General features: G+C 38.4%; 1 protein-coding gene across 3 annotated transcripts; it reads left to right on the forward strand.

The window, feature by feature from the left end:
* The first annotated feature begins 10,431 nt into the window (after positions 1-10,431).
* LOC107553732 (fos-related antigen 2-like) lies at positions 10,432-19,826 on the forward strand. 3 transcript variants are annotated; one of them, XM_016236047.1, is made up of 5 exons: positions 10,432-10,613; positions 10,841-11,056; positions 14,785-15,039; positions 15,356-15,463; positions 16,752-19,826. In XM_016236047.1, exons 2-5 carry the CDS (start codon positions 10,955-10,957, stop codon positions 17,295-17,297), a joined length of 1,011 nt encoding a protein of 336 aa, XP_016091533.1. In that variant the 5' UTR covers positions 10,432-10,613; positions 10,841-10,954; the 3' UTR covers positions 17,298-19,826. The 3 variants fall into 3 exon arrangements, with proteins under 3 accessions (XP_016091533.1, XP_016091534.1, XP_016091532.1); XM_016236048.1 differs by having other exon boundaries at positions 10,964-11,056; XM_016236046.1 differs by having other exon boundaries at positions 10,432-11,056.
* Positions 19,827-21,811: the final 1,985 nt, after the last annotated feature.

Genomic DNA, 21,811 nt, shown 5'->3' on the forward strand with positions numbered 1-21,811 from the left:
GTTAGTTCTTGTTAACTAATGTTAAAAATTAATGTTTTTTAAAGCTGTACCTTGAAGCCCTGAGAAAAACTATTGCACAGCATTATTTCATGGTTAAAAATCATTTAGATTCATTGGCCAACCTCTGTACCGCTAATCGAGAAAACAAGCTTATAGCTTATGCTACATAGCTCATGATATGTAGCTTTTGTGACAACGTTCCCATGTGACATCTAGCCCCAGTGTCCTCTATGTGCTAACATTTCTAGATCTAATCATAATCTCCAGTACTGGATGTGACGGCCTTTATTGTGACTTTTTTGCCTCTGTCCTTACCTTTTTCCAGAAGAACATCATCCAAGAATTAATCAAAAGAGAGGCGGGAAAAGTCCAGACATTCGGATCCTCCCAAAACAGTCCGCTTTCAACGCCAACATTAGAGTTTTGATGTCCACAATAAAAAAGAAAAGAGAAAGCAAATGATTGAAAGTCCCATTTGCCATCTTAGATCACCTCACTCCCTGGAGATGCTAAGAAGACAGGGCAGCGGCAAACATGAGAGGTAATCTGAGCGAAATCGGGAACATTACGAAGGCCTGAATATGTCAGAGCAAGGCTGAGGAAACGCGCCGCCGCCTTTGCCTGTTTACCACTGCGGAGTTCCCCAAGCTGTCAGGCCTGGCGATTTCATATGCAGTCACGGTTATTTAATACATTCCTCTGGAAAACAAAAGACAAACACATCATTAAAAGCAAGTCGCTGAAACAAACATTTGAGAGAGGGGAAAACGAGAGACAACGTTTCCTGTTTTGGTAACTCTGGGATACTTTGCGTCCTGATGTCTGCAAATTCAGAGTGACATTAGTGAGAGTTTATTCCCCTCTTCGTCGTCTTGTTCCAGTGGGGGAGAGGAGGGGGCGACGGGGATTGAGGATTGTGGATTTCAGCGGCGGCGGCACTCGTATATGTGGATGGGGTTGTTGACGCGAGCCATGTTTGGGATGATGGAGCTGAGAGGCTTAGCTAATTTGGAAGAGTAGGGGAGATTTGAGGCCTTTTGTTGGAGCCTGTTTGATCTGTTGCAGGGTGGGAAAATGGCCTCCGAGATGTCATGGAAATGAGAGAATTACGTCTTTTTTTGCCTCACTTTGTCAACGTGCAAGATATGTTTTCACCCCTGCTTGATAATAACTTGCACTCGTTAAGCCCTGATTGTTAATTGCTAATTACTCTCCTCCTAGCCATGCATCAAAAGGCAGGAGAGAGCCATGCTAAGCGGATCAAACACGGTCTGTTTCTGGCTCTGGCTGGTTTCTGCTGTTGTCTCTCCTTCACGTTGTTGGGACTCTGTTTATTTATTTATTCCATTCTCTTTGGGATATGATGGGGGGAGGGGGGGGGGGGGGACAAGATGAATGCAGATTTTCTTCCATCTTCCTCTCAGCTGTAAATCGTAAGCGTTCGATTTAGACCTGTCATGGATTTATAGAAGCAAACCCCTCAGGTGCTTCAGCCCTGGTGCACACGGCTCTTGGCTTTCCCCAGTTTAATAACATGGAATTAAAGGGACTGACACTCCATTTGGAATGGAGCATTTGTCAGTGACTAAAGATATGGTCACTTCTTCATGTGAGTTCGTTTATTTTAGGCATCTTATTTCATGCAGACATCTCCGAACTGCTTTTCCATCTCTAAAAGAGTCATGTCCTTCCATGTTTCCCGCATTCCTCCTACTCTCCTTGTGTGGTAGTGCCTGGCTGGCGGCAGTACCTGGTCAACTGTCAGGCTGGATTGAGCGTTGACCGCTGTCAGGCTGGGAGATGTGCTCTGATGGCCTGTCTGGCTGATTGACCTGTCAGAAGGAGTGATGTATACAAGGTAGAGTCACATGGACAGGTGCACGCTGCAGATCAAAAGGCAGGAATCTTTTAAGGAGATTTGTAAAGCCTACAGTCCTCTACCTACTCTCTTCAAGAGTTTCTGTTTGTTTATTGTTGTTGAATAATTAGACCAGACATTATTAGGCTAAATGGATCAGTAATGTTGTGTAAATCTTGTTTGAGACAAATACATATACCACCCTGAAAAGTTGTAGTTTAGTTGGAGGCAGCCCTGGATTTTCTGAAATATCCATGGCCAATATTCTTACAATCTGCTTTCCGTAATGTTTCCATAATAGATCTTTGCCAGCATTTTGAGTGGCTCTCTCAAGTGGTTCTTTGTAAGTTTGCCGTACTATTCAAACACACTTATTTTTGTTGAAAGACACTTTCATGGTGTTCCCCTAGTCTTTTACAGTACCCACTCCAGCTAAATGAGAAATTAACAATATGAAAATATTAATAACTTAATCGCTTTGATTGAATTCTGCTTGGGAAAACGAGGCCTTATTAGCAGATATCATGTTGCCATATTCTTAGATTTGAATAGGAAAAGATTGTGCTTAATTTTGTTTTGTTGTAATTAATTGAAAATGCAGATTGTGTTACAAATGTTTACATTTACTTGTTATCTAACTTTTTTTTAAAATAGCAAACCATTGTTTTCCTTTTTAAGAAAACATCTACAGTAACAATAGCAAATAACATCTTAGTCTACAAATATTTTGTTATACAGTAGCAATTAAATATGTTGAGGATTACATTGTATTAAAGGGATAGTTCACCCAAAAATGAAAATTTGATGTTTATCTGCTTACCCCCGGGGCATCCAAGAAGTAGGTGGCTTTGTTTCTTCAGTAGAACACAAACAGAGATTTTTAACTCCAGCCGTTGCAGTCTATCAGTCGTATAATGCATGGCAATGATAACAAAATCTATGAGAGTAAAAAAAACACGCACAGACAAATCCAAATTAAACCCTGCGGCTCGTGACGACACATTGATGTCCTAAGACACGAAACGATTGGTTTGTGTGAGAAACCGAACAGTATTTATATAATTTTTTTACCTCTAATACACCACTATATCCAACTGCTTTGGGCACGCGCACAGCATCCGGTGCATGAGGTGTGTACGCGCTCTGGCGTAGTTTACGCAAGTGCCGGAAGTGATCTCTCACGCGTATACGTCATTGTAGGTACGACGGCTAATCAAAATGGTACTTACTTGCGCTTATCCGGATTGTTCAAACTGACTTAAAACTAAAAGATGACTTTCTCTCTCGCGCGAACTCAATCGGGAGTGGTGACTTTCCACGTATTTCCAACTTCTGAGCCTGCTAATGGAACGTATGATCACCCTACCATTAACGTAAACTACGCCAGAGCGCGTACACACCTCACGCACTGGATGCCGTGCGCGCGCTCAAAGCAGTTGGATATAGTGCTGTATTAAAGGTTAAATATGATATAAATACTGTTCGGTTTCTGGCACAAACCGATCGTTTCGTGTCTTAGGACATCAATGTGTCGTCACGAGCCGCAGGGTTTAATTTGGATTTGTCTGTGCATGTTTTTTTTACTCTCATAGATTTTGTTACCATTGCCATGCATTATACGACTGATAGACTGCAACGGTTAAAGTTAAAAGTCATCATATGTGTTCTACTGAAGAAACAAAGTCACCTACATCTTGGATGCCCTGGGGGTAAGCAGATAAACATCAGATTTTCATTTTTGGGTGAACTATACCTTTAAGCTTTTTTTTTTACATTTTAAAGTAATATATACAGCTTTCTTTTTTAAGCTTGCTGTGGTTCTACATATATTTAATATTAATAATATTTATTTTTAATGAGCCAAAAAGAACGCACATCACACCTCTGTTTATCAGTTTGCACTGGCTACCTATAGCTGCTCGCATAAAATTCAAGACATTAATGTTTGCCTACAAAACCACCACTGGTTCTGCACCCCTTTACCTAAATTCATTACTACAGACTTGTGTGCCTCTAGAAGCTTGCGTTCTGCAAGTAAACGGCGCTTTATTGTGCCATCCCAAAGAAGCACAAAATCACTTTCACAGACTTTTAAATTAAATGTTCCCTCCTGGTGGAATGACCTGCCCAACTCAATCCCAGCAGCTGAGTCCTTAACCATCTTCAAGAAACGACTAAAAACACATATCTTCCATCTTTATTTGACCCTCTAACTCTAGCACTCTCTATTCTAATTCTATTCTTTAAAAAAAACTTTTAGACTTGCACTCTATTCATTTACTGCTTGTTTTCTTAAAAAGAAAACTAACACTAGCTTCTCTAATCTTTTTGTATTCTATTTGTTTTCTTTTATACAATTAACAAATGCAAAAAGGCCTCTAACACTAGCTTGCTTTATTCTTTTTCTATTCTATCTGTTTTCTTTTTATTTATTATATAATTTAAAAAAAAAACTTGCTACGTGTACTGCATTAAGCTAACTGAGACTTGTTTGCTTCCATTGTCCTCATTTGTAAGTCGCTTTGGATAAAAGTGCCTACTAAATGACTAAATGTAAATATTTAATATATACATTACTATAAAGAAGATTTGTTGATTGTGTTTATTATTAATAAGTTTAATTATTTATTGAACATGGGTCACTTTTATTGCATTGCTGTGTTAATAAAACCCATTAAATGTGATAAAACCTGGAACTCATAGTCTCTCTGTAGACCATGCATCTTTAATGCTGTGGTACAATAAACATGCCCTTTTATTTAGTTTTTGATGCAGAAGTTTAATGCATCATTACTGATTACCAAATAAGTAACTCCAGCACAGCTGTAAACTGCTGACCTCTGTGCCCTTGACCTCAGAGGGCAGAGCTAGAAGGGGAGCTAGACAAGCAGTGGGCAGCGAACACAGTGAGGAGAGTGTACAGAAGAACCGAGAGGCTCGTCGAGTGCCTCAAACCCCCCTTAGCTGCTTAATTAAATTTTCCACTTTTCCACACTCGCATTAAGCTTTCATTCAACCGGACAGAATGGATGCTCTAAAGGAGTAAACCCCAGAGAGGGACACTGCTCTCTGACTATTCTACTTCCTATCCAAAAGAAATATGTATATAGCTGTACATGAAAGGTAAATAAACCTTCATGCCATAGGAAATTGGATAGGGTCAAAGTAACACTCAATGTATTATCTGTTTCCATTTCTGTAAGGTGGAAAAATGTCACTTGCATTGTATGTCTCACATCTCCTGTTCTTTAGGCTTATTATTGGGTGTTATAAAGGCAGGTGGAGACAAGTGAAGTTAAACTCGTGTACAGACAGGTCAATTGTGAAGAAACTCCTGCTCACTGAGTCAGCATGGTTTGTTCTCTTTAGGATTGTCAGAGGGCCCTTACATCATGAAGAGATGATGCAAGAAATAATAGAAAATAAGATGATATTATTAGTTATTGCATCAGCAATGTACAATCATGCATTTATAATTGTCCATAATAAAACTGATAGTTCCAGTTCTAGATGCAGATTGGCCAAATTCCAGCAGTGCTAAAACACAATACAGGGATAGCTTATGCTTCCTGTTAACTCTTTTTCTACAAAATATCAAGATTTATTTGTTTCCAATGAAGCATAAACATTGGAACATTCTCACATTATTCCATATAAAACTTGCCAGGTTGAGTGAATGCTGTCCTTAAAGCAAAAAGGGGAATATACCAATTACTAATGTCGTCTTTACACTGCAAATGTGGGACAGAAGCAGCAATCTAAGCAGCTTCTACACCACACACACACACACACACACAAAAAGTTTAATGCTGCACAGGACTGGAAAACATGCATTTACACAGGAATTACAATCACAAAAGGTGTTTTTAAAAAGTCCTGTTTTAGATATTTTATTACTAATATAGAAACACGATGAACGAAAACATTAAGCTATAAAATATATACTCTGTCATTGCTACCTAAACGTTTAAGGCTACATCACAGTCACTTCTGATAATAGGGGCTGAGATGGGTCAGAAATGACATGAATATGACTTTTGTGAGGCACTGAGTCTGAATTTGGAGCAGACACAAAGCATGTCAGTGTAGCCTTAACTGTATAAAGGCGCCCTAAGAATATTTTAAATTATTTTCATTTTTTGAATTAAACGTTTCACTCAAATTGTTTTCTTAGATAAGCCTTAGTCACATCAGTATGGAAGCCCGTTTCCGCCACTGAATAAAAAAAGAAAAGGTAAAGGCGACTTTTTATCTCACAATTCTGACTTTTTTCACAGAATTGTGAGATATAAACTCGCAATTACCTCTTATTTTTTATTCAGTGGCGGAAACGGGCTTCCATACATCAGGGACTAAATCTTCTAAAAATATATAATTTAACTCAATGCAATAAATTTTTAATGCTAATTTGTGACATTAAACTTTTATGTAGAAACAGTTCATAAAAAAAAGTTACGAGTGGCTGTGCTAAATTGTGTGTGACTTGTATGCTATACTGACTATATTGACACTATAGCACTGCTTCTCCTACCCAATTTCTTCAAGCTCATCTATAATTAAAACAACAAGGACACATTTGTTCTTTAACCCCTCCTCAACAAATTACAATTGCAGTTAATATGTAACAAATTTGCCTCAAACGGTTTGCCGCAAGCCTCATTCCAATCTGTGGCAATGTATGCCAAACCTATCCTCAAATGTTTGCAAGAAAAGCAGTATTACGTTTTTGTAAGAGCTCACAAATGCTCACTCGTTCCTCCTTTCTTATCAGTGAGGCTTGTTCTGGTATAGCTCACTCCTGGGCTTTTTACACATCAGTGTACTTGTCCTATTTATGTACCATGACATTCCATATTTGTAGCACTTAGACACATCGACGACATGCATACAGGTTTACAGGAACCTTATCAGATTAGACAGCCGAACACTTGGTCCACACTTGTGCTCTAAACAAATAAATTAGCATTACATGAGGCTTGCTCCTCATCTCTATACCCATTCATACTTTACGTAGATCTGAAAGAGCAAGCCCAGTTGTGTTCTGAAACAATTTTCTCCATTATGTTCAGCGCCTTTGATGAAAAGCACTCGGAAAGTGGCACCTGACAAAATAATTCGCAAAACAAGGGGGTAGAAGATGTTAAAACTCTCAGATATACCTCTGCATCTTTCCTCTACTGCCCTCTCGGAATAAAAGCTCGCTGTGATGGGTCATATTTGCCTTGGCCAAACACCGAAGGTTTACGGGAAGACCCTTTTTCAGTAAAGACAATGCTAAATCTTTCTGTCCCTCTTTAAAGTCCCCCCACCTCTCCTATTTCTACTCCATTTGTTAAGTTCTTCCACTATACGCTCCTGCTTTCCATCCCCCTCTTTGTTTTTAAGTGGCCATCACTTCGTTTTGTCGCTCTTTGTTTTGAGTCAGCCATGCGTTTGTGACGCATTTCCTTCCATTGTAGCAGGAACTGATTCTTGTAGTAATAACTCTTTCAGAACCACGGTCAAAGCCACAGTTTGTGTTTGTGTATGGGTACATTCAGTGTACTGCCAGCAAAACCATTTTTTTAAAGACTACTGGCAAGCATAAACACTTTTTTGTAAACTTTATAAAGGAGGAACGTTGTTCAGTAACAGGGGGCATGATATCGAAAAGAATTCCTGCATCACATTCTTCCTTGCCGAAATAGATCCTGACCACTTGGTTATAGACAGCAGGTGGTGGAAATATAAGTAAATAAAGAATGCTCCATTCCGTGACAACTCTGAGTCATTGAAGACGAGTCTCTAGGATTTCTCCATTCACAAACACATAAACAAGAAGATAAATGTGAAGTTGCCTGGCTATAGAATTTGGGTCTTTCACACAGCCTTCATTATTCTCAGCTGTCCTAGTCAGTTACGAAGATACACCTCTGTGTTTACCATCTAAATGATAATTCAGAGTAATCATGAACTCTTTTATAATTGAATATTTTTGCTTCAGTATGTTGTCTTTGTTATGGAGTTGTTCATCTTTGTCTTAGTCAAGAAACGAATAATGAAGTGCCGTAATAGCAGATGTTTGAATTTCAGCTGTGGTTTTGCTTGAAGAATTATTGTGTTGCATTTACCATTTGAGCAAGTCTTTCATACACCAGGGATATTATGCACGATAGACAAACCAAGGCCATGTTTCCTACTTTTCTGTAATGCGATTGGCTTAATCAGTGGAAATGTTCCAGCATGAATTCATTTTCTATCCTCTGAGTTTCGTATTCCCTCCAGGCCTGGAATGTTCACATTTTTGTGGCTCTGTTCTGTTTCAGACCAGTCTACATTAGTTGCCAGGGAAACCTGCAAATAAAATTTCAAGAGATCAATGAAGCACTAATCTAGAATCAGGTGTTTTCACCAGTCAGTAATCCACAAAGCACATGCCTCACTGGCCTCCACCCAGGACTCCCAGGCAGATCGTGACCTTAATTAGGTGCGCCAGTGCCACCAAATCTACCCCATATCGCATACTGGCAACAATTGTGGGGATTCGTGTATGTAAATCAGTTTGCGCTATGTCAATAACATGTGTGAAAATATGATTTTAATGCTACGTTGTTTTGTTACGGGTTTAACTCACCCATCATTTTCCCAATTGGAGACTGAAGTAACAGGTTAAATATGTGATAAACCGAGTAAAAGTTATATTGCATCCTTACCTTCCCCATGTGCCTTCGTTGTATTTACCTCAGAGTACAGCACGTGCGTACGTAGCGTACGTTATCAGATTAGAATGAATGCGTCTCATATTAAATCTGGGTTAAGGAGCTAATCCATTTATCAGTATATTTCCCTCATGACCAAGTTAATGCTATGGTTTATGGACACATGCGATGGAGTATTGTATATGAAAATGGTATTCTGAAATAGTAACCTTTTCGTAAGGGCATAGTAATTACACACAAAGCCGATATGTAGTTGAGCTTCTGTGCTTACTCTATGAGTTCCGCCAGTTTTCTGTGCACTCAGCTGTTTATTGCAGTTGTCGATGGTATAAGACTAAAAATGGTCGCATTAATTTACCCTGCGAGCAGCTATAATTCTCTTTCCCTAAGAAGAGATCAGAACTGAGCCAGATAACGAGTGACGTTCACCATCACAGAGAACGCGCGTCACTTCTGTACTTGTTCTTTTCCATAATGCTCAGATCAGATGGCAGACAAGTATAGAGAAACACAAACGACAGCCCTTCGCATATATAAAGGCATAGGGAAAAAAAACATGAGATGTCATGCATATTTGTTTTTAATCATAGTATATTGCTTATTATTATTAGTCTCATGGACATTTTGTATAGCCTACCTACTGAAGTAGTGGTTATCAGTCTTATTATGGGTAGGCTATGTCTTTGGCACCGGTGTTCACTCATACGTTCTCTTCATACTTAACTCGAAATAATTTAAAATGAACTCATATGAAACGGATGGTTACTGCAGTGAAGTATTCAAATATTTCCTCTTTTCTGTTTATGGCTGGCAGTGCATTAGGGCGACATGTCAAACTAAAAATCAATGTTTCCCCAACAACACCGGTTCAAAACCCGACTAGAACTTTGGTAAAGTTGTCATTTTTGGTTGCATTTATACACACCATCTCCATAGGGTACCCATGTGTTATGAATCCACAACATGCATTTCTAAATATAAAAAATATCCGATACCTACACAAAATAGAATGGGACCCCACGTAGGAATGTAAAACTCAACTCTAAGAAAGTGTTGATATTATACAATTGATAATCCCCCTCCCCCAGTAAACTTTATTGTACCACTGGCGACATCTATCTGTTCTCCGGGCTATAAGGGTGGGTTTGATCCGGACTGGATTCTCAATTATGTCTGAAGAATTGTGATAAATGGGCTGAAAAGCTGTTACGATGCAATAAAGAATTGGAAAAATACAACAACAACAAAAATACTGAATTGAAAATCTTGTGTTTCGAACTCTAGAAAAAGTGAAAAACTAAAACTCCATGGTGACGGGCGAAATTTAAGAGCAACTGCACATGCATGCTCGCAAATTAAAAAGCGCACACATGGTTCCGAGAGCAAAGCTGTGCTCTGCTGCCACTTTCTATGAAACCCACGACCACCTCTACACACTCTCCCTGTGTTCCGTGCGTTCAGGACCCGAGAGCATGTGTCCACAGACCACCCAGTGAAAGTTAAAGGTGGGGAAAGAGGGGAGGGAATCCTTGACGTGTCTTTACAGTGCCTTTACCAAGGAAACCCATGCGCGTGTGCTCTGACGCAACTGCCCATTTTTGGAAACATGCGTCAATGGTCGAAACCAATCCTGAAATGGGGGTGGCTCTGAAAAGCAAACGAGTTTAAAGGAAATGAATGCATTTTAAACATTCCTCATTTGCTCAATCGGATATATAATTTAATATTTACCCATATTCTTTCATAAACGTTTTACTGGACAGTAATGTCTGGCAGCAATTCTATAAAATATGTATCTTGCACCCCTATTTTGCTGTGCGCCTTATCAAGGCTGGGACGCGTAGACGCAGGTTGGCGTTGATAAGCGGAGCTACGAAGTAGAGTAGTGCCATTGAAGTGAGTCATCTAACGACGTGACCTGTAGAAGTAGCACTGAAGTTCACTTAGTCGCCAAAATCAGTTCAGCAAAGTCCAGAGCGGTACACTCATCACTGCCGTGAGTCACTGCTATAGGGACAGGACTAAACCTACGAGAGCACAGAGTCCACTGAAGAAAAGTAGGTGCTTGACAGATTTTTTTTTCTTCGTTTCGTCTGGTTCTAGTAGAACATCTCAGTAGCGATGAATATTATGCATTAGGTTTACACGGGAACATCTATTTATTGGACTGTTAAAGAGACTGCAGAATTTGAGAGCGTTGACTTCTCCAATAATATAATATTACACAGATATGCCTGGATTTAACATACTGACCATTAAGAAGTATTTTGGATATCATTTTTAGATTAGGTATAAAGGAATCGCTTTGTTTGGAAGTGCTTTTTTGCCACTGAAGACACTCTGATCGTGTGGGAATTCATTATCAACCTTCTGAAATTGCCTCCTCTTTCCCTGGATCATGTACCAGGATTACACCGGGACATACGACACATCCTCCCACGGCAGCAGCAGCTCACCGGCGCACCCGGACACCAGCCCCATCCCCGCCTCCAGCTACCAGGTAGCCTAGATACTGATGTGCTTGAGTGTCCGTATCCTCATGACACTTACCATGTTTACACTCTTCGGGTTTACACAAATAGTCCTAGTACCATGTTATCATAACTAATTACAAACTAACAGGATATGCACTTATGCACAGCATATTCTGTTCACACACTTTACATCACAGTGCTAATACTACATTACACATACTAAGCTACGTGTTGTTAAAATACACGACAATGACAATATGTAATTAGAAGCAGCTCCGTTAAATAATAACACAGTAGCACATACATAGTAACATAAACTGCGATGCAAAATGTGACCAAACTTTCTATACATCGAGGACTGGGGTCATTGGAAGTCATCGGTTGTCGTTTTCATGACGTGAATTAAAGTACATTCAGTAGCCCTGTATGCATGTTTTTGATAGAAAAGCAACGCAAGTGTTATAAGTGCTTAAAAACTTGATTATTGCATATAGACGGACGATGCGCCCTTACATTAAGTAGCTATACATGCGTACATTTAAGAATCCAGTGTGTGCTACATTTTTTCATATAACTGTTTTCTGAATTGCTAGGTTTTCAAATAATCGTATCTGATCATTATTTTCTAAAGAAAGTGCGCGAAAGACGCACATAGCTTTTATGCGTCTCTGCAAAATGCGTAAAATCCAATCAGAGGAATCCGTCTCGCTCTCTTAATAAATGATTCCCAGAGGTTATTTCTTCCCCGTCTCGCAGTCTATCGGTTTGTTAAGATAGTGCACATGTTGGCACTCATAACATTATGTTTCCGTGGAATTAGGCATCTTTGTCAGATAAGGGTAGCAGTGGCGTGGGTGGTGTACGTAATGTGAACACGGAGAAAACGTACGTAGTGGCCACAGGATGCCACACTTCCGGGACTTCCACATAAGCTATTGCACTTCATTAACCTTATCTGAATATACGAAAAAACTTTTAACCTTTAACCGTAGTTGAACCTTAAAGTTTAGGGTGAAGAAAATTAAGCCAATTCGGAAATCGAGAACATGGAAATGTAAAAAGATAAGACCAGTGAGGGCTTGTAGCCTACCTAAATGAAGACATTGTACACAAACGCTGGGTTATACGTTTTAAAGGACTGACTAGAACTGGCTGATATGGTGAATTTAATGAGATGGCAATAGACTGTACACTCTAAAAAAATGCTGGGTTAAATACAACCCAGTGCTGGGTAAAATAGGGACAAACCCAGCAATTGGGTTGTTTTGACCCAGCAGTTGGGTTACTACCCAGAAGGTTGGGTTAAACATTTAACCCAACCGCTGGGTCAAAACAACCCAATTGCTGGGTTTGTCCCTATTTTACCCAGCACTGGGTTGTATTTAACCCAGCATTTTTTAGAGTGTATGATTACAATCAATGTCATTTGCTAGTCACACAATCATACTTAAGTAAATGCATGTTTTTACTATGTGTGATGGGGATAATAGGATATAGCCTATGCATTTTTCTGCATGGAGAAAAAAACTCACAAAATAGTCTATGCTTAAAAAAATGTGAAAAAGAACACATTAAATCACACTTTAATTAATTCTTGTATAAAGCTTGTCGCAAATAATGTCAATCACATACATTGTAATGTATCATTGTTATCTGTCTATGGTTATACCAGGAGTGTTACTTTGTATGCATTATATATTACATGTTTCAAGTAAAGTTTTACTAGCAGCTAAGAAGTTTAGGCAAGTTTGTGAGAATTTTCCGATCTTGATCTCAGCGCGAATGAATGGGAGCTTGTGCACCGGTCAGTTTGGCAACTTGTTCCCCAGACTCTGGTATTTTAATCACATCTGGTACGTTTAACAGCCCCTGTCAGAAATTCCCGAGCATCATCGTCTTGTAGGGTTGCTGTTTTAACTACTAAACCCATGGAATAAACTGCCCCCTTTCGATTCCAGCATGCGCTGTTTTGACTCCTTTGGGGGGAAATCAAGTGAAGGGGAAAATTCGGGTACATTTCAGGAGAAATGAGCGCAACGTGGTAGTTTCGCAACACAACAGAGCTTCATAGAATGATTCGGTAACATGTTTATATGTTGACCTTCCCGGTCGCTTGTGAAGGATTCATTCAATGAGAAACAAACGCGGCAGTTCCTGGAAGGTAGTGGAGTCTTTCGCAATTCTAAATTGTGGTAAACTCTTCGCTACCACCTTAAACAAACACTATGCTTTTAGTGGAAATAAAACACTAAAGTGAGACTTGCAAACATTGACGTTTCGCTCTAGTCCATTTTTTTAATGCACGAAATGATTGCTGTTATCCTTTTTAAACAACACCATGCTTCCCGTAATTCATTCCCCTCCAAATGATTTGTGGTAAACATGGTCCATCACATTAAGTCAGTTTCCCGTTAAAATCCCTCTAGGAATGTGTGAATGGACTGGAATTTGGTGGAAGGAATGTGCTGGCACGGGATCCCAGTTCAATTTCCCGGATGACAGAAATAAAGAGCAGTTTTATAACGCGATTAAGCATTTGTCAGACTGCATATGTAAAAAAAAAAAAAAAAAACAGCCTATAACTTGGGTACATTTTACAAGTAATATTTGGGTAATAGCCTTGTTTGTACTGCAACTAATCACTACGTAATAATTTACAGATCCGAAGTTCACATATTTTCAAGTGTGACTATATATGAACAAAGATTTGTGATATTAATCTTTTCTAAACTGACATTATTAACATTAACGTTATTTAAAACTGTTGAGCATTCATTCATGTTAGTAATAGTGGACCCACTTTATATTAAGTGTCACTAACTGCTGTGTACTTACATTTAAATTAATCATTGGATACAATGCACTTATTGTGGACATACATTGTACTTATATCTAAAAAAAAATACCTTTCTTTAATTCATTTCTGTAGTTACATCTGTAGTTGTTTCTACCCCTACACCTTAACCCATCCTTAAACCTAACAATACAACCAAACCTCTTCCTAACCATAACTGTATCTCGATAACCTAAGCCTATCTCAATAACAATCAAGTGTTTTGCAATTCAAGGTGTACACATTAGATACATTGTACCTAACTTTTTAATTTTTTTAATTTAAGTACATAGTAGTTAAAGACCTGATATAAAGTATGACTGCAATAGTGATTATTGTTAATTAGCAAATAAAAAATTGTTGATAATGGTATTAATAAATAACTTTAACACTAATAAAGCATTAACAAATACTACTAATAATAAATACATTTGATTAAAATCAGTATTTTATTTAATTCGTCTTATAAACAAAGAACCGTACTTGTTATAAGTCATATTCACTTCTTATAAGACAGAGTCCGTTTAAAAAAAAATTAAAAATCAGTTGTATACCCACACTGCGGTGAATCCGTTGCCCATTGCATCACAGAGGCTATTATCTAACACTGGTCGGCTTCTGTCAGGGAGGGTTGTGGGCTTTCCCATGATTCACCGTGTGTGTGTGTGTGTGTCACCCTGTCGCTCTGGGGGTCAAGCAGTCAAGAGGGCGCAGAGCGAGGTAGCTCGTGGAATGATTCATTAATCTGTGATGATGGGAATTTGTAAAACGGCTAAAAAGTGGGTGGCTGGGGGACTGCAGTAACAAAGACTAAAAATGAATCATACAATTTTTAACGAACAGTGAAAGTCAGAGTTCTAATCCTGAGTTTTTTCATCAATATTTACACTTTAATCTCTTAATACTTTTTTTTTTTCACAGAAGTACAGAGTAGACATGCCTGGCTCTAGCAGTGCCTTTATTCCCACAATTAATGCCATAACGACCAGTCAGGACCTGCAGTGGATGGTTCAGCCCACAGTAATCACATCCATGTCTAATCCATATTCCCGGCCTCACCCGTACGGCCTGTCGGTGTCTAGTGGCCCGAGCCTCCTCGGCCACACATCCCTCACACGGCCCGGGGTCATCCGGTCCATCGGTGACGCCCGGGGTCGACGCAAGCGAGACGAGCAGGTCAGTGACAAAATCAAACCAACAAAACCAGTTTTGACATATAGAACAAAAACACAAAAAACATCTGCTGAATTATTAAATAACGACATTTTTTTTCTTTTTAGAGTTGCATTACAGCAGAACTTTGCAGCATTAATACTGTTATTTTCTTTTTTATTACTGTGAAGCTGCATTGAAACAATCGTTATTGTACAAGTATAATATAAATACATTTGACTTGAAATATGTTACTTAATATGATGCAAGCCGAACGATTTCTCACAAACAACTGGAAAAGTTTACTTGGGTGAGTGCTCACTCCTCATTCTGTGTGTAGCTCACCCCAGAGGAAGAAGAAAAACGGCGAGTTAGACGAGAAAGAAACAAGCTAGCTGCAGCAAAATGTCGGAACCGCAGAAGAGAACTGACCGAGATGCTGCAAGGGGTGAGTTTTCTACCATTGTTACAAAAAAACAACAACATTCTCTAAAATTACCAGCACAAGGGAACACATATTTAACAACTACTCCAAATGAAATGTCCACAACTATCGCTAGGCTTATTTTCACGCAATTCGCAGTGGTTAAAAGCTGAAAAGACCATAAAAAGAAGCTTTTACAGCCACTGAAGGTCAGTGTTGTCTGGTAGACAGGGGGAATGCCCCGAGTCCCAGACAATTCTGGCTGTAATTGAACTACTTAGCTTTATAATGGCATCTCTCAGGCTGTCAGACCTCAAACATGAGGGAGGAATGTGCTACAGGGGGTTGGAGGGAAGCAAACGTCTGATATTGTTCGAGGAGGAAACCGCAGCTAACCATCAAACCCCACACACTATCTTCCCTCTTCCCTTCCCCCACTCTTTGCTTCATTCCTCACCAAATAAGGAGCTGTGTCTTCTATGACAATAACTATGCCCTTTCTTCCAATGGACTGTTTCTTTCTTTGTAAATTAAGCATTTGTTTTGCTTTTAGTTTCCTACTTCCTCATAGCCATATTAATGAGTCAAAGACAGCTACGGTTTATATATGACTAGCCATATTGTTATGTCAGTGTTTTAACCTTCTGGAGGCTTTGACAGTTGTTCCAAAATATTTGGTGCTGTGTCAAGTGTCCTGTTTAACAAAGCTCAAATTGATTTGGGAAATAATTGCTTGTGTTTATGGGTGTGCCTTTTATAGTGCCAAAGTGCTCTGAGAGTTCACTCAGGAAAAGGTTCGGGTGTGGATGAAATTTGGCTTTATACCCTAAGATAAGATAAGATAAGATAAGATAAAATAAAAAATATTTCCTTGTTGTTATTTATGTATTAATAATAATAATAATTATTATTATTATAAAAATAGTAGTACTTAGTAGTTATAATTGATAATTACTACTAATTAAAAAAATATATACAGTCTTATTCAATTAAATAGCCGTCTTTAGACATGATAACTGCACTAAGCCAAATTGCGATTTTGGTTTAGTTTGGCTTAATTGTGCAGCCGTCGTATATAGGCTTACATTAAAGACCAGAATATCAAATAGAAATTTTGGGGGTGAGGTTTTTGACTAAGACCACCCAGAGACCACCCTGACAGCGACCTTGTTCAACTTTTTAAAAATGCTTCAATATGTTGAATCCGTAATTACCGGCGTAATTCATTTGCAAATCATTTCAAAATCCAAAAGAATATCAGACAAAAAGCAGCATGATCATTCATTGTATGTCTTTTTTTTTTTTATTCAAGGAGACAGAGAAGTTAGAGGAGGAGAAGGCTGACCTGCAGAAAGAAATCGAGACCCTGCAGAAGGAAAAAGACAAGTTGGAATTCATGTTGGTGGCCCACAACCCCGTGTGCAAACTGCCTCCTGAAGAACGCCACCAAAGCTCACACTCCCAACAGTGTGCGCCCCTTCCTCTGACCATGCGCTCCAACCTGGGTCCCCGGGGGCCGATGCGTACCCTCAACCCAGTGGTGGTTAAACAGGAGCCTTTGGAAGAAGACGACGATGAGGAAGAAGGACAAATCCAGCGTTCAGTCATCAAGCCCATCTGCCTAGGTGGCGGCATGTATTGTTCTGATGGAGACAGCCTCAACACGCCTGTGGTGGCTGCTTCCACCCCGTTGTCCACTCCGAACAACCCAAGCCTCATCTTCACCTACCCCAGCATGCTTGAGCCCGAGAGTCCTTCACCCTCATCGGAGTCCTGCTCCAAAGCCCACCGCCGTAGCAGTAGCAGCGGCGACCAATCTTCAGATTCCCTTAATTCTCCCACCCTCTTGGCGCTTTGAAGGAAAAATTGGCGGTGCTCCTTTGCCATTCTCATGGATCTCCAGAGCACGCTCAGCTAGGATTTGAGTGAGGACTTCACCTCAACAAAGCTGAGAACTCTCAAGGGCTAATTTGCTCATTTTATTTAAACGTTTCAGAAGAGAGTGTTTGTTGTCATTGTTGTTTAAATGTATGTGCAAATTCCACTCGCTGTTTCAGCTCCAAATAGTCGTGAGTTTCTGGAATGCAGATGAAAAAAGGGGCGTAGAGATTTCATCTTTCATCTTTAGAAAGACTCCGAGCATCTTGCAGTCGGCTGCCTGTACAGAAGAGCAAGATATTTCCTGCTGGCTGTCTGACTAATAAGAGATTGGAATTGCTTGCAAGATGTTGATAGGTACAGAATAAGACTTTGGACACTACAATAGATAGCTGCATTCAAAACATCATCTTTGGATTTGTGATGTGTGATTATTGTCCCTTTGTATTTTGTGTCCTGCTGTGTTTATAATATTTAGGGTTCACTGGATGAGCCTCACTGCTGAGTGTTGAAAGAACCATCTTGTATAATAAAATGCTGACCTTTGTTGATATTTTGTATATGCGACACAAGCACTAAGATAATTTGCCAAATTTACGTAGCTTTTGTTATGTAAAGCAACAAAAACGAAAAAAGAAAAAAAAAAACACTTTCTAGCATCAGCGAATCTAACTGTCAGGGATTTTTGTCTGTGTCAGTGAGCCATACAAGCATTACTAGAAGCAATTGCACAGAGAACACAATATAACGGTGTGCATGAGGGAAACTCTAGCCATATTAGGCTCTGCCTCTAACCCTGACATGGCAATATCGCTTTTGTATTGGCGCACACTGTGGTTTTCAAATAATAATAAAAAAAACTGTATTACTTTTCTAATATGTACTTTTATGTCTGGCCCTTTTTTCAGGGTACAGTTTAAACTGAATCATATATCAGCCATAGGAGCACTTCTCCCTGAAACACTGGTTGGCTTTTATTGCCGCACTTGGGAACAGATGCACTTTGTCAGCAACCTTACAATCAAATAAAAGGCCATTCTTTACAGTGATGGAATAAACAGGGAACGCAAAATGATATTGAATGTTTGATGCAAAAGGGGAGTGTGGTGTGCATCAGACACTGAAGAAGAGATACACATTGCAATATTTCTTGAAAAACATTCCATGGAAAAGAAGACTGGACTTCAGTGAGAGCTCAAGGTTACTGTTGCTACAGTCAGATAATAACTGAGGGTGAATGTGAGTATTTTGTTGTACAGGATGCAGCAAACTGAAACAAAACAAAACAAACGTGGCTTCTGTTTGAAGGACTTTGTTGCTTTATTTATGTCAGGAACTTTCAAGGATCTAGGAGATCATTTCAGTGTTCGTTATATTGAGTATGAGAGATTCTAGTTGCGAAAACCAATTTAATACCAAAAAAAAAATGAAAATGTTTAAGGACTGTGTGCTGTAAACTGTTCTCTGTTGGTCTTTGAACCCTGTGTAATTTGAGCAAGCCGTCTGTACAGCTTTCTGCACATGTCCTGCTTATCGGTCTGTATTTTCTCTCTCTCTCTCTCTCTCTCTTTCTCTCTCTCTCTCTCTTTATATTGCTTTACTGTTGAAAGACAGAAAACAACCTACAAAAACAGCAATATGTAAGGCAGTGTTGTTCCTTTGGTAATTTAAGTTTATTATAATGATAATAAAAACATTTCCAAAGTGGTATTTTTGGATAGTCGTATTTTGCTGTGCACAGTGTTTCGCATATGTTGGATATATTTCATTGTTACAATGTGGTGCTTCTGTGTTCCTTTGAGTCAGTCACAAGATGGTTGAATGCACCTGCTTTATGCGTCAGTTATTCATTTATCTCTTAATTTCTGCACTCAATCAGAGATGCAGATTTATTCATCCTAAACTTTGATAGACAGCTTTGCTTTATCCAACTGATGACAATGTAAGACAATACTTGCTTTGTAAAATACATAAAACATTTCATAAATGGGGATGGTGGTGTAGAAGAAAGAAGAAGCAAAATAAGCATGCACATACTTGCATGTACTGTACATACAGTTTTAAATACAATACTTCCTGCTCATAGTTCATCAATGCTTCTGCTGTTCTGGTTATCAAACTGCACTTTATGTAAAATCAAAATGTATAAACTTGTATGTTAGGATGCTAATTTGGCCATACAAATGAGGGTTTGTGGGGGTTTACTTTCTCTTGAAGAATCACTCTATATATATATTCATTTCAGAAGTCAAAAATTATGTTTTGGTTAAAGGTGCATTCATTATCTTGCATTACTATGAGTGGTTGACCCATTGTCTCATTTCACCAGATCACATTTTATAATGATTATGTACTAAGTTGAAAATGATTTGCCAGGTTTGAGATTTGAGTCAATTTTAAAAACATTAATGGCTGTTTTGCGGTTGTGTATTGAGGTTTAGACCAAATTCATGTGTCTGTGTGGAAATCATTTATTTTGAAATAAATATTTCGATTTTAAAATCTGAAATGTGTATATACGTATTATTTCAGATATATCATAGCACTGATGTAGTCTCAAATTATTTTAAGAATAATGCTTTTCCAAATGTTTATCAGTTACTCATTACTAAAATTATTTGCACTGAAAATAATCAAATCAAATAAAATATCTGAAAGGATAACTAATAAAGATCAGGTTAGTATTGGTAATTCAGTTAAGACAAATTCACACAGCAATCACACATTGTTAGGGCAGTCAATCATTTATTCAAGACATTATGTGCATATCTGGTAACTATAAACAAATTATACTTTAATAATCCCTTTCCAAGGTATTTTGCAACCATTCACATTTTTACAAGATGGTACTTTAGATTAGGTTTAATCTTTTATAATAATTAAAAGAAAATACAAAACCATTGCATTTAGCATGATTTATTGAAGCATGATTTATAGTCTAACAGTTTAGCTCTCTGTCATGCAATGTTCATTTTTAAATTAAAAGTCTCTTGCTTCAGTTATCTTTATCCATTTTTTTATATCTATTTTTTAATTTGACAAAAATACTAATAATCCCCCCTCCACCGACAACAAAATGGTAGTATTTGAAATGTTTAATAGTCAACAGGCAAAAATGGCACATGACACAATAGAGTCATACTGCCACCTAGTGGTTAAAATACATATGAGTTTTATGACAGATTATTTTACATTTTTCTATTTTCAACATTGCTGCTTAAAAACAACACAATTAAGTTATTTGTAGTATATACAAGTGAAATTCTATTATACTAGTTATAATAAACATGAAAGATATTAGCAATGAAAAAGATCAAATAAAAATCTGAAATATCTTATATTTCAAACAGAACAAAAATGATATGATATAAAATGAGAGTTATGGAGTCAGATTGATATCTTCAGTGAGACCCTAACGGACACTTGTGTAGATGTGTCTATGGTTAAAGGTGTAGGCTGGTAAATGAACGATTTCAGGATCTAACACTTCTGGTTCACTGTGTTAGTGAAGATATTTTTTGTTAGATATAGAGTGACAATTGTTATTTATGTGCATTTTATGTAAGTAGTGTTCTATACTGTTACAAAGGTATTTACAAATTACAAATTAATGTACAGATTTACATTACAAATTATTCAAATTTTATCATACTTTTTGGCATGTCAGCAACTCGCCAAATTATTTACTCCACCATATTTATGCTCAGTTTGGGCCTTTGTCTTTCTTATTTTGTCCTACCTTCATATTCTCCTATATCATACTATGTATATATACAGTGCTTTGCGAAGGTATTCAAACCACTTCATTTTTTTCATGTTTTGTTATATTGCAGCCTTATGTTAAACTGCTTTAAATAACTTTTTGTCCCACATCAATCTACACTTGCACACACCATGGCAAAGCAAAAACAGAACAGTCACAACTTTGTAAATTTATAAAAAAATAAAAACAGAAATAAGTACATTGCATAAGTATTCAAGTTTTTAACTTAGCTGAAGCACCTTTACAGCCTCAAGTATTTTTGGGTATGATGCAACAAGCTTTGCACATCAGCATTTGGCAATTATCTGCCATCCTTCTCCTCATCTCTTCACCTCTCAAGCTCTGTCAGCTTGGATGGGGGCAGATGCACATTTTCAGGTTTCTCCAGAAATATTTGATGAGGCTGCTACCAGCACACTTTACTTTTGGGATGGTACTCTGCAGGTGATGAGTAGAGCTGGTTTCCTTTAAACATGATGCTTAGAATTGAGGTTCATCAGACCAGAGAATCCTGTTTCTCAGAGTCTGAGGGTCCTTTAGGTGCTATTTCGCCAATTCCAAGTGTGTTTTCATGTGTGTTCACTGAGGAAAGGATTGAGTTTGGCCACACCGCCATAAAGCTCAGATCAGTGGAGTGTTGCAGTGATGTTTGTCCTTCTGTAGATTTCTCCTATCTCCACATATGATCATGGAGCTCAAGTAGAGTGACCATCAGGTTCTTGGTCACCACA

The sequence above is a fragment of the Sinocyclocheilus grahami genome, unplaced genomic scaffold, assembly GCF_001515645.1.
Source record: "Sinocyclocheilus grahami isolate Dianchi unplaced genomic scaffold, SAMN03320097.WGS_v1.1 scaffold479.1, whole genome shotgun sequence".
NCBI lineage: Eukaryota > Metazoa > Chordata > Actinopteri > Cypriniformes > Cyprinidae > Sinocyclocheilus > Sinocyclocheilus grahami.

What these genes read in the sequence shown, in the direction of transcription:
- LOC107553732 (XM_016236046.1), top strand. Translation starts at nt 10,955, where the DNA reads ATGTACCAGGATTACACCGGGACATACGACACATCCTCCCACGGCAGC. An exon ending in GACGCAAGCGAGACGAGCAG is followed by an intron (nt 15,040 to 15,355) that starts GTCAGTGACAAA and finishes TTCTGTGTGTAG; the next exon opens with CTCACCCCAGAGGAAGAAGA. An exon ending in TGACCGAGATGCTGCAAGGG is followed by an intron (nt 15,464 to 16,751) that starts GTGAGTTTTCTA and finishes TTTTTATTCAAG; the next exon opens with GAGACAGAGAAGTTAGAGGA.